The 14,201-nt window shown below is 38.8% G+C and overlaps 1 protein-coding gene across 1 annotated transcript in view; it reads right to left on the bottom strand.

Moving 5' to 3' along the window:
* Positions 1–463: 463 nt before the first annotated feature.
* LOC149279405 (translation machinery-associated protein 16-like) overlaps positions 464–14,201 on the bottom strand; it is a 34,366-nt gene continuing 20,628 nt past the window's right edge. The window contains exons 6-7 of the mRNA XM_089501223.1: positions 9,187–9,229; positions 464–626 (exon numbers count right to left, since the gene is read on the bottom strand). Coding sequence (XP_089357349.1) covers positions 464–626; positions 9,187–9,229 — 206 coding nt within the window. The remainder of the gene's footprint in view (positions 627–9,186; positions 9,230–14,201) is intronic.

The following is a 14,201-nucleotide window of genomic DNA, read 5'->3' on the forward strand; positions in this document are numbered from 1 at the left end:
GAAGGTACAGCTTCCAGCATCCATGGTTAAGCAGCTCTGGTATTTATAAAATGTGCGTTCGTTTTACACTAGCTTCAACGCCATATGAGTGGAAGAACTGCACAGTCGTGAAAGATAAATTTACATACACATAAAAACAAAAGTATTTCAAAGAACCTTTTGCAAACATGTAATTTCAAAATTCCAATTAATTTAAACAAATGAACTGCAACTAATACTTACAGAATTAGAGTCATTCAATTTATAATCATCTTTACGAAGAAATCAAGGAATTTTTCCCCCATTGATCTTGCATAAATTCCCCAGGGTCTAAAATATAAGCAACTAAAACCACACTTTAAAACTTCATTATATGAGGCGTAACAATAATGGAACTCATGATAACAGTTTGTCGCAAATTTAATTAAAATAAGTGTTAAGTGTTCTATCATGAGATACATTTCAATAGTCTCTAGGTAATTTATTAGCTTATATCCTCTTCAGAATCTGGCAAAGGTTCATCAGCATTTTCCATTGTTTCTTCACCTTCTGTCTTAGAATCTCTGTTGCTTTTGGGAAGAGCATCAGTGACAGATAATTTACGCATCTTCATGTTTGGCAGCTTCTTCAGATCTAAGTCCCATTCCCTATAAAAGATAAGGAGGCATTTCTTAAATTATCAGGTTTGATGCTCTGCTTACAGGAATACTCACAGTTACATGAAGTTAACACCAAAACCTTAAATACACAAAGTGAAAAAGTATTAGGCCCCTGTCTGATCTGCTATATTGGTTATGTTTTTCACATTAATTTGTGCAAATCATTTTGTGGGCTGTAACTATGTACAGATTGAGTTTCTGATAACATGCTTCATTGATTTGCGATGCCAGGTAATGAGACAAGGGGGTCACGGTCACTATTTGGAAATGCTTTACTGGATCAGGAATTGGAAAATCTGCCAATGTGGAAGGATCATTTTAGTTTGTTTACATCTGAAAATGTCAGGCCAACCATGAGCTGATGTTGAAGTAACTGGGCATAAAATCCTCATTACCCCAAACAAGATTATTCAAATTATTATTCTACAAATCAACTACAAAACTACAAATCAATTAACCCCTTAAGGACCGGGCTCATTTTTCGTTTTGTACCCTGTGGGACCGAGGCTGTTTTGACACTTTTGTGGTGCTTGTGTTCAGCTGTAATTTTCTCCTCACCCATTTAGTGTACCCACATAAGTTATATATTGTTTTTTTCAGGACAAGATGGGCTTTCTTCAGATACCATTATTTTGATCGTATCATCTTATTTACTATAAAAAAAATTAAAAAAACATGGTGAAAAATTGAAAAAAAAACACATTTTATGACTTTTACTTAAAAAATCTTTTACTCACCTAAAAAAGCAAGTAAAAAAACTAGCTAAATAGATTCTACTACTTGTCCTGAGTTTAGAAATACCCAATGTTTTTATGTTTTTTTGCTGTTTTTTGTAAGTTATAGGGCAATAAGTACAAGCAGCGTTTTATGATTTCCAAATCTTTTTTAACAAATCTGGTCAGTCTGCCTCCATCTCCTCTTTGGAACATCTTTGAAGCCGGTTAACTCAATTTAACCCTGTCAAACCATATATTTTTGAAAACTAGACACCTCAGGGTATTCCAAATGCTGTTATTTTAACCCTTTCCATGCACCAATTATACAACTACACTTTGTCAAACTTTGTAATAGTAATTTTTTTTTCCACACAAATTGTACTTTAGTTATAGATATACAGGTGCTGGTATATGTCACTGTCAAACAACACCCCAATATGTGTTCAGCAACATCTCCTGAGTACAGCGATACCCCACATGCATGGGTTTGTCAGATTGTTTGGCTGGTAAAAGGCTACTTTTGGGGCATGCGTAATTCAGGTGGTCATTTGGTCATTGTGCCTCCCTCTCCTCTTTGGAATATCTTTGAAGCCGGTTAACTCAATTTAACCCATTCAAACCATATATTTTTGAAAACTAGACACCCCAGGGTATTCCAAATGCTGTTATTTTAACCCTTTCCATGCACCAATTATAGAACTACACTTTGTCAAACTTTGTAATAGTAATTTTTTTTATTTTTTTTTTTCACACAAATTGTACTTTAGTTATAGATATACAGGTCCTGGTATATGCCACTGTCAAACAACACGCCAATGTGTGTTCAGGAACATCTCCTGAGTGCAGTGATACCCGACATGCATGGGTTTGTCGGGTTGTTTCAGATTTAAAATGCCACATTTTGGGAAGTGCGCTTTTTTTCTCCATTTTGGTCAGTCTGTACCTATGCCCTATCTTTGAGCTAGGCCACTCCAATTTACCCCATCAGCCATTTTTTTTTATATATTAGACACCCCTTGGGTATTTGAAGTGCTTTTATTTTAACTCTTTGTTGAGATTTTTGAGAAATTTTAGCACTTGCTCAAAATAATAAACTTTATTTTTTAATTTTATTTTATTTTTTTAATACTTTTTTTATATTTTTTTTTTTTTACACATTTTGCTGGTACTGGATGGTTCATCAAGTGACATCACTGCATAATTATTTTTAAATGTTAGCACATTTTTTTTTATTTTTTTTTTCCCATTTTTTATTTTCACAGCCCACCCAGAGGTAAGTGTTTGGTGTCGCTGGATGCCTCCTGATCGAGGCATTCCAGCGACACCATTTAAGTTTAGGAGGCGCTAAACGCTTTTAAAACGGGCGTCCGCCGCCATACAATGTATGGCGGCTGTTGACGCCCCGGGGAGGGGCCAGACATGGCCCCCGATGCCGATCTCGGCCTTGCTGAATGCCTCGACATCGAGGCATTGCAGCAAGGCCGTTTAAGCGAAGAAAGTGATCCTTGAGCTTTCTAAGCTTATTTAATTTTTTGACGGTTCAGGACCGTCAAAGGTCATTTAGTGACCTTCTGGTTATGACGGTCCTGAACCGGCAAAGGTCGCGAAGGGGTTAACATAGCATAAAATTGTATATATCACATTTGATGAAGCTTATAAAATAAAGATATTTGTAGTGAATCATTCAAGCAAATGACTGCTCATTTTTATACTTTTTATACTGAAACAACGAATCGATAAAATCGATAATTGATAATGAAAAGCGTTGCCAACAAATTTAATTATCGATTAGTTGAATCAATTTTACCAGCTATAAGATGAGGGTTTTTCCCAGAGCAAATGCTCTGAAATATACCCTCTGTTTTATAATCCGACCTCACATAGAGGTTGGATAATAACACTAAGATCCAGATCCCCCGCAGCACTGCAGGGGACCCGGATCCTCCTCTCTGACAGCCGGCAGGGGATGTCTGGATGATGCGTACAGACATCCTCCGCTTCTGCCCTCCACTTCCGCCGGAGCTTCTATGACTGAGCGCGGACATCACATGACCTTCCGGTGCTCCATCATAGAAGCACCACCGGAAGTGGAGGGCAGAATCAGTGGTTGTCAGTGCGCATCGCACAGACATGCCCTGCCGGCTGTCAGAGAGGATCCAGGTCCCCTTCAGCGCTGCGGAGGATACTCCTATCTGGCAGCCGGTGGGCATCTGTGCGATACGCACAGACAACTTCCGCTACTGCCCATCACTTCTGCTGGGACTTCTATGATGGAGCACCGGCGTCACATGACTTTCTGGTGCTCAGTCATAAAGCGAAAAGTGTTGGCCAGCAGGGGAGGTTCACCAGCTGCCCCCACTAGACACAAGGGAGTATAGGCGGGGGGGCATAAGGAATATCGGGGGGCATAGTGGCCTTTAGGGGCACTATGGCATATAGGGGGATATAAAGCATATTGAGGACACATTGGCGTATAAGGCATATCTGGGGGGCATATAGGGAGGTATTAGGCATATTTGGGGGGCAGAGTGACATATAGGAAGGTATAAGGCATATTTGGTGGTAGAGTGGCAAATAGGGAGGTATAAGGCATATCTGGGGGGCGGAGTGGCATATAGGGAGGTTTAAGGCATATCTGGGGGGCAAAGTGGCATATAGGAAGGTATAAGGCATATCTGGGGGCAGAGTAGCATATAGGGAGGTATAAGGCATATCGGAGGGGAGCAGAGTGGCATATAGAAAGGTATATGGCATATCTGGGGGCAGAGTGGCATATAGGGAGGTTTAACCCCTTCGTGACAAAGGCTGATTTTACTTTTTGTACCCTTCGTGACAATGGCCGTTTTAACATTTCTGCGCTGCTCGTGTTTAGCTGTAATTTTCTGCTTTCCCGTTTACTGAACCCACACACATTAGATATTGCTTTTTTCAGGACAAGAAGGGCTTTCTTTAGATGATTGTTTAGATTGTATCATATTATTAATTATTAAAAAAAGTATAAAATATGGTGAAACATTTAGAAATTTGTTCTAAAGTTTCTAACTTTTAGTTGAAAAATCTTTTACTCATCTATAAAACGTAATAAAAAAACCTGCTAAATAGATTCTACTATTTGTCCTGAGTTTAGAAATACCCAATGTTTTTATGTTTTTTGCTTTTTTCTGCACGTTATGGAGCAATAAGTACAGGTAGCATTTTGCTATTTCAAAGCCATTTTTTCCAAATCTGGTAATTCTTCCCCCCATGTGCCATTTCAGGTATCTTTGAACCCGGCCAATGCAATTTACCCCATCAAGTCATATATTTTTGAAAACTAGACAGCCCAGGGTATTCCAAATGCTAGTATTTTAACCCTTTCCAAGCACTTATTCTACCATCAAACTTTACGGTAGTAATTTTTTTACATTTGTTTTTTCACACACATTTTACTTCAGGTATGAATAAACAGGTTCTGGTATATGTCACTATCATAAAACACCCCAATACGTGTTTAACAACATCTCCTGAGTACAGAGATACCTCACATGAATGATTTTGCCTGGCTGTTTGGGGGCAAAATGGCCACATTTGGGGCATGCACATTTTTCAATGTTGAACTTTGGCATTTGGGGATCCACTGCCCATGCCCTATTTGGTACATCTTTGAGCCGGGCCATTTCAGTGTGCCCAACAAAACCATATATTTTTGAAAACTAGACACCATGGGGTATTTTAAATGCTGGTATTTTAACTCTTTGCATGCACACATTTTACCACCAGCATTTTTTCAAAGCTTGCAGTAGTATTTTTGTGTGTGTATTTTTCCCACACACACCTACTTTATGTATGAATTTACAGCTCCTGGTATATGCCGGTGTCACATGACAATATGTGTTCAGCAACATCTCCTGAGTACAGTGATACCCCACATGCATGGGTTTGTCATTTTTGGGGGGAACTAAAAGGCCACATTTGGTACATGTGCATTTTTCTAATTGGAAATTAGATGTGTGGCCATCCTTCCCCCCGTGTTAATTGGGACCTTGTTGAACCCGGCCAATTCAATTTACCCCATCAAATCATACATTTTTTAAAAGTAGACACCCCATGGGCATTTAATATGCCAGTATTTTAACTCTTTCCATGCGAGAATTGTTTTAAGCTAATATGGTAATTTTAGGACTTGCTCACAAAAATTTTTTTTTATATATATATATATATATATATATATATATATATATATATATTATTTTTTTTTTTTGAAAAAAACATTTTTTTTCAAGTTGAAGGTTCCCCTGATAGTGACATCAGTGGGAAATTATTTTAAAATTTTACTGTTTTTTTACTATTTTTTTTCTAATTATTATAAATTTTATTTTATTTTTAATTTATTTTTACTAATCACACTGTGATTAGAAAGCTGAGCTCCATTGACTTGCATGGTTGAATGCAGTACCTGTATTCAACCTGCAAGTGGAGCCAGAGTTCTCTAGAGGGTCTGGAGACCATCTAGCGAACTTTTTCGTCTTTATTGTTTTTTTTCACGGGCCGCTGCCATGTTGCTGATGGCAAAGATCACCGGCACCTGCGGCTGCTCTCCGGAGCGGTCACAGTCCATCCCAAGGTAGGTGTTTGGTGTCGCTGGATGCCTCCTGATCGAGGCATTCCAGCGACACCATTTAATTAAACGCTTTTACAAAGTATGGCGGAAGTTGACGCCCCGGGGAGGGACCAGAGATGGCCCCTTTGTGCCGATTATGGCGTTTCTGAATGCCTCGAGGTCGAGGCATTACAGCAACGCCGTTTTGGTGCAGAAAGCGAAAATAGATCACTTTCTGCACCCGTTTAAAGACGTGCCGGTCCTGGCACGTCAATTGTCGTTAACGACTTGAATTTCGGTGACGTGCCCGGACCGGCAATTGTCATCAAGGGGTTAAGGCATATCTGGGGGGCAAAGTGGCATATAGGAAGGTATAAGGCATATCTGGGGGCAGAGTAGCATATAGGGAGGTAGAAGGCAGTTCAGGTAAGGTGAGGGAGTAAATGAATGCGTGTGTGAGTGATAGCATGGATCCGTGTGTAGGGGGCACAGGGAGGCTGAAAGTAATGTGAATGTACTGGCTACCTGAACATGATGGGAGTGCGATTGCTAACAATTACTAGCAGCTAACATCAATCACACTCATATCATGCCAGGCAGCCAGTACAATAACTATGTAATATATATATTTTTTTAATTTCGCCCCCAAAATTAAGGTGCGTCTTATACTTGGGGAAATACAGTATATATATATTAGGGATGCACCGAAATGAAAATTCGGGACGGAAACTGAAAAGCCCCCCCCACCTTTAAAAAAATAACCACACTTTTAGTAACAAGTAACACACCAAAATTGGACAAAAACAAATAACTATATATATATATATATATATATATATATATATATATATATATATATATATACACATACATACATATATATACACACACATATACTTGTTAACAGCAATCACACTCCTTTCATGCCCAGGCATACCCAGATTCCAGCATGTACTGACTGACTTAGCATGATAGCATGGATTGCAATCACACTCCTATCACACACACTCCTTTACAAACATTCACTCATTCATTCCCTTAATCACGCATACTTGCTCATACACCCTCCCCCACCCCCTTACATGAACTGCAGATCTCTCTGCAGACTCCTGCAGGGGCTTTCTGTGCGAGCAACTTCTCTTGTTCCGCCCTCAAGGGAAGAAGGAACAGAGCAGAGTCATGTCACGTGCATTCATGTGACTCTGCTGGGTTCATGCTTCTCCTGGCCAGTACAAGAGACGCACAGGTAAGCAGCTTGGCTCCTGCGGATGATTATTTTCGGATGTTTTTTTTTTTTTTATTGCGGCATTTTACCTAAAATGCCCTTTTCTGACAATATATTTCGCCCACCGATATATCGGTGCATCCCTACTCGGGCGAGAGCGCACAGCGGTCAGCTTTCCCTACTCGGGCGAGAGCGCAGGTAGGCCAGCTTTCCCTACTCAGGCCCCTCTGCTCGACACACTTGTAGGAGGCATACACCCCTATTGGGAACACTGGTCCCAATACCATCTTGCCCATGGAGCTTGTCAATCTACTTTTCAACATGCTTGGATTCAGAGGAGGGCTGGCAACACATCCTTGCGGTGAGTCCAGTAAAGAGGGCAAGAAATAAATACAAAGTAGAACAAAACTCATTTGGCGGAAGAGGCGCCATTTATGAAAAAGACTCCATGGAAAGCACAATCAAAAGAAGCTCCCTGATCCATTTAGAGAATTAATGCTGCGAAAAGTCATTGTTACTCTACTCCTACCATAGTGGCTGTAGGTGGAATTACTAGAAAAAAACAAAGTTTTGGGTAGTGCTTTTAGATATTTATGCCAGGTCAGACCCCACTCCCCACCATCGTTTGGATCAATACTTTATTTGATAATACCAAATCTCCATGAAAGCCACAGAAAATTAATAACTTTCAGATCACAACACTGTGGTATGGTTTGACAACACTGATGACATTACGATTACTTTAATTAAAGCGGATAGGAGGTTAGCAAAGAATTTAACAGGAATTACTACCAGTCTGCCTCTTGACAAATTAACTTTCACTGGATTTTACCAAATATTACTTTGTGGCGTTTAAATTTATTTAATCCCCTCTCTTTGTGGTATAAAACACCAATTTAAACAACATTTTCAATTAAATAATCACATTTAACACACCGACTATATTTTTACTCAGATTCATAAGAATGGATGGGTTACACTGGCAAGATAGTTGAAAAGTGAAAGTAACAGTACTCTGACCTCTTATATAGTGATGCTACAGCCAACATTCAACTAAAACATTGACTCAGGATGCCAATAACTTGCTCACTGACCATGGAAAATATTTCTATTCAGTTTGTCGGTGATCCCACTGTTAGTTTGGACATGGTTGACCATTCCCTATTCCCAAAACACTGCATTTAGTATGGTTTTGTTCTGGATTGAATATTCTTTTTTTTTTGTCTATACCTCTTCCCTTGGATAATAATCCAACCTATCTGGACTTTAGTTAATCTCTCTGCTCCACTCTTTAACCTAGCACTAAACATGATAATGTCACATATCAACTTTACATGTGATCTATAGGCAATGCCTGATAAGATTTCTTTTATTCAGGTGCTCAACTGCCTGTATCACTACACACAGTGTCTAGATCTGTAAGCTTTATGGGAAAGGTAAATATAATAAAATATTTTCTTTAGCTTTAACGTAATGTAACGTGTTACATAGTAATGTACTTTATGCATTTTTTTTTTTATTTTGTTCCAAAAATCTTCCTTTATCTATAAACAATTAGGCGGCCATTGTAGACATTCATGCTATATTTGGGATGACTTTTCATGTCCAAACACCACACTGAGCTGATTTTGTATGGCAATGCTAATTAAGCCATGTTTATCTAATACAGTTCATTCCTCCATGGACTTTCATTAGTCAGTGGTAGATTAACACCGAGCTATTCTAGGGTTTACCACAGGGAGTAGAATAATGAGTTTTGTCTAGTAGATTGGGCCAAGATAACAGAGCTAGAACAAATAAAAATGACTAGTAGGCAGCGGCCTGAAAACAAAATGCTATTTTTTTTTTTTTTTTAAAGAAAAGCATCTTATATTTTTATAGTAATACAAAATAAATGAGAAACAGATAGTCACCAAAGGTTGCTTACTGGTGACTGGTAACATTTTATTGATTAGGAACTACTCAATCTGTTAGACAAATCAATCTGTAAGACTACCCAATCTGTTAGAAAACATAGAATATACTCACTTGAATTGTTTCAGATGTTTTGCATTTACAATATCTGGTATCTCTGAAAAAACAAACATATGAACGTCTTAATGCATGGCAGTGCCATAGGAATATGACTTTCAAAAATAAAATCTCAAGCACCATACACAATGTACAAAGAGGCAAATATAGTAGTGCTAAACATCACAGATCTTTCAGATAGACTGATAAAATATTTGGCCATAGTTCACATGAAAGGTCACTACTTGGGGATCTCAGTATCAGAAATACACATAGCCCAATGTAGATATATTTCTGAAACAATTGAGTTTCATTCGGCGTTAATAGTAAAAAATAACCCTGATTATTTAGCTGTATGTAAATGAAAGTATGTAAATCATCTTTTAAACATTCATTTTTCCCTCCTATTGGAAGCTAAGATGTTTACAAATAAAATGCAAAACAAATGTACTTACTGATAATGTTATTAAAAGATCTTCGACGTGTCCTGCCAAAACCACTAGCAGATCTACTTAACCAGTCACTAATGACAGGAGTAGTTCCAGAAGACTGGAAGTTGGCAACCATAGTACCACTGCACAAAAAAGGTAGTAGGGAAGACTCAGTCAACTACAGACCAGTAAGCCTTACATCAGTAGTTGGCAAATTCATGGAAACCATGCTAAAGAATAGGATTGTTAAATATCTGGAAATAAATTGTTTGCATGATTGGAAACAGCACGAGTTTACTACAGGAAGATTTTTGTCAAACAATTTTTTTGACTGGGTAGTTAAGATAATAGACCAACGAGGAGGTGCTGATAGAGCCTATCTAGATTTTAGTAAGGCATTTGACACTGTCCCTCATAGAACACTTATAAATAAATTGCATTAAATGGGTACAGATGCCAGAATAGTTAAATGGATAACCCAATGGGTTGAGTGAAAGGAGTCAGAAGGTCGTAGTTAGTGGTGTATATTCAGAGGAAGGGCTTGTCACTAGAAGGATACCTCAGGTATCAGTACTTTTTAATAATTTAAAATTACATAGGGTCTTAATGGTATGGTATGTATTTTTGCAGATGATACAAAGATCTGCAGCAGGGTAGACATTCCAGGTGGAACAACTCAAATGGGGAATGACTTAAGTAAATTAGAAGAATGGTCATGAGTATGCCAGCTGCCGTTTAATATTAATAAATGTAAAACAATGCACTTGGGAGGTAAAACTACCAAGACAGAATATAGCATTGGTTGTACTGTACTATCGATAACAACAGAAGAGAGGGCCTTAGGAGTAATTATCTCTTGACTTAAAGGTATGCAGACAATCCAATAAAGCATCTCAAAAAGCAAGCATGATACAGGGTTGCGTAGGGAGAGGCATTAGTATTATATTCAAGGTCATTTTATAATGTGACCTCAAACAGCGGTCTGACTATAAGACTAAGATCCAGATCCCCCGCAGCGCTGCAGGGGACCTGGTTTCTCCTCTCTGGCAGCTGGTGGGCATCTGCACGTTTAGCACAAACAATCTCCGTTGCTGCCCAGCACCACTGTCGGGGCTTCTATGATGGACTGCTGGCATGACATGACCTTCCGGTGCGCCACCAGTGGAAGTACTGGGCAGCAGCTGAGGTTGTTTGTGAGCATTGCGCATATGTTCACCGGCTGCCTCCACTAGACACCAGGGAGTCTGGAGCATGGGGGGAAAGTCTGGGGATGCATCGGTAAGTAAGGGGGGGGCAGATTGGCAAAGGGGGGAGTACAAGACATAAATGGGGGGACAGGTTGGCAAATAAAAAACAAGCAATGCAAATTTTTTTTAATCATAGTTTTTATTAAATATGAAAAAAATGTTTAGAAGTGAATATTTACTAGTAAAACTTTTTTCCTATAGGGTAATCTTATATTCAGGCTTTTTCTTCTTTTTTTCTAAATTAATATTCAAATTTTGGGTATGTCACTTTAGGTGAGGCCTAACCAGAGATCTGTAGAGTAGGGCTGCAACAACTAATCGAAAAATTCGATAATAATCGATAATGAAAATCGTTGCCAACGAATTTCATTATCGATTAGTTGAATCGAATTTTATCGATTATTAAATGAGGGTTTTTTCAGAGCAAACGCTCTGAAAAATACCCCTCATTATATAATCCGTTTTAGTGACTCACAGCAGCAGCTCCTACTTACCAGCCCCTCCCTGTAATCACTGTGACAACTGGCCCCGCCCCTTCCTTCTCCCAGAAGGCCAGAACCACATGGCTGTGACACTCATCTAACTGTGAGTATAAAATTAATATTTGGGCTACTGAAAGTTAGGGGAGGTGGGAGTTAATTTAGGGGCTGTTATGGTTAATGGGGTGTTTAGGGTTCATTTAGGGGCAGTTATGGTTAATGGGGTGTTTAGGGTTAATTTAGGGACAGTTATGGTTAATAGGGTGTTTAGGGTTAATTTAGGGGCAGCTATGGTTAATAGGGTGTTTAGGGTTAATTTAATGATGAGGACTGAGGGTTAATTTTATTAATTTATTAAAGTTAACTTAAGGTGCAGTTAGAGATAAAGGGGGGGAAACTAAGGGGAATCTAAATCCTGGGGGCAGTGAAGATTAACCCAGTACTTATTTATAAAAGTATGGTCTGTGACTCTATGAGGGGACTATGAGATATCTGGGGGTATAAGGCATATCTGGGGAGGACGGAGTGACATATCTGGGGGTATAAGGCATATAGGGTATATAAGGCATATGTGGGGAGGGCAGTGTGGCATGTCTGGGGAGGACAGAGTGGTGTATCAGGGTGTATAAGGCAGATCTGGGGCCTCAGTGGCTTATCTGGGGGTAGAGTGGAGTGGCATATGTGGGGAGGGCAGTGTGGCATGTCTGGGAGGCAGTGTGGCATGTCTGGGGAGGATGGAGTGGTGTATCGGGATATAAGGTGTATCAGGCACAGTGGCATATGTGGGGGTAGAGTGGAGTGACATATGTGGGGGTAGAGTGGAGTGACATATGTGGGAGGCAGCGTGGAGTGGCATATGTGGGAGGCAGCGTGGAGTGACATATGTGGGAGGCAGCGTGGAGTGGCATATGTGGGAGGCAGCGTGGAGTGGCATATGTGGGAGGCAGCGTGGAGTGGCATATGTGGGAGGCAGAGTGGAGTGGTATATGTGGGGGGCAGCGTGGCATGTCTGGGAGGCAGCGTGGCAAGCCTGGGCTCAAACGTACATAAATTGGGGGGGGGGGCTGGTTGCGAAATAAAGGCAAAAAATGCATTTTATCAAAGTTTTTTTATTATGCTGTTTGTATTTAATATAATTTGTTTATTACATTATTTTAAATAAATGAAAAATTTACATTCATTTTTTTTTTCCGATTAATTGATTAATCGAAAAAATAATCGGCCAACTAATCGATTATGAAAATAATCGTTAGTTGCAGCCCTACTGTAGAGTATTGCGTACTATTCTGGAGACCCAATCTCCAAAAAGATACAAACACTGGAGAGCGTTCAGAGGAGAGCTACAAAAACAGTGGTTTGCAGGAAAGAAATTATCAGGAAAGGTTAAAGGATCTTAATATGTATAGCTTGGAGAAAACAAAAGCGAGAGGGGATGCAACAGAAACATTTAAATACTTAAAGGGGTTTAACAAAGTACAGGAAGCTAATTTGAAAGGAGTAGAAATGTTGGGGCAAGAGGTCATGGTCTAAAACTTGAAGGCCAGAGGCTTAGATGTAACGTAAGGAAGCTCTACTTTACTTAGAGGGTAGTATATAAATGAAACGTTCTCCCAACAGCATTGGGATAGACATACAGCTATCTTCATTATGGGACCAGACCAAGGATTGATAGGGGTTTAAATCCCTCACATCAGGAAAAAATGGGCAGACTAGATGAGCTGAATGGTTCTTATCTGCCATCAAATTCTATGTTTCTATGTTTGAAATAACATGAAATAAAATACATTTGATTTACACCAGCAGGGATATTATTTTATTAGAAAGTGGTACATCCTGGATTGTTACACATACAACATAAAATTGCATAAAATGACTTGATGACACAAAAAATAACAGCAGATCTATGAAGTGATCTTTTAGCAGCAAAGAACTTACATTAGTGATTCTCTTACGTAGAAACACTGGCTTTTCACGAGAAAACAGATGGATGACTGAATTAATAGGTTTCATGAAAGTATTGGCAAGTATTTTTTTCTAACACTGGGTGACATTCCATTAGACAGAAAACCCTTTTTCCCAGAAAAAAAAAGTAGAACATATACTGTAATATTTTACAGTATAAAAATAACATAAAAATGCAATTTAGAGGAAGGAAAGCATTTTAAGAACCTAGACATAATCCAGCTTTAGATATGATGCTGATCACTTTCCATCTTTCCTAATGGCTGCTTTATTTTAACAAATGTTATTGAGGTTAAAAAAATACAGAAAACAGGCAGATGTGTACCGTTGTATTCATTTTACCCAAAGGATAGAAAAATAAATCTTTAGAACCTTGCCAGTTACGCTTCAATGTTATCACATCATCATAAATCCTTGTTTGGTGCATTGAATACACACATATGCAGAAAAAAAACTTTTATAAAGATCACACATTCAAATCATTATTCTTTATGGCCTTTAGAAAAATGTAATCCTACATTTTATCTACTTAACATTGGGCTCAAAAGGTCACTACAAGAAATGAGTGCTTTATTATAAAAAGCTTATGAGATACTAAGAATGTGTGAGAGCGCTTATAAAAAGCAGTTAATACAATTTAGAAAAATGGGGGACAAAGACAGAAAAAGCTACCAATCCTGCATAATACATTAAGTAACATGATAATGTTATTCATTTAATGGGACAGTTTACTTTCCACAATAGCCCTACTAAAGAATGCGTATGAAAGAACTTTAATATGCATTCTTAAGAAAGGGAAAAAGCACTTAACTGGCACAGAAGCTGCCTTTTCTTGCCACTGAATGGTTGAATCATTGACTGGAAATTGATCCCACTGAAACCAATGGGATCGCTTCCCACGCATGCGCATAGGG

The sequence above is a fragment of the Sceloporus occidentalis genome, unplaced genomic scaffold (assembly GCF_023333645.1).
Source record: "Sceloporus occidentalis isolate IW3139 unplaced genomic scaffold, rSceOcc1.0.p SCAF_167, whole genome shotgun sequence".
Taxonomy (NCBI): domain Eukaryota; kingdom Metazoa; phylum Chordata; class Lepidosauria; order Squamata; family Phrynosomatidae; genus Sceloporus; species Sceloporus occidentalis.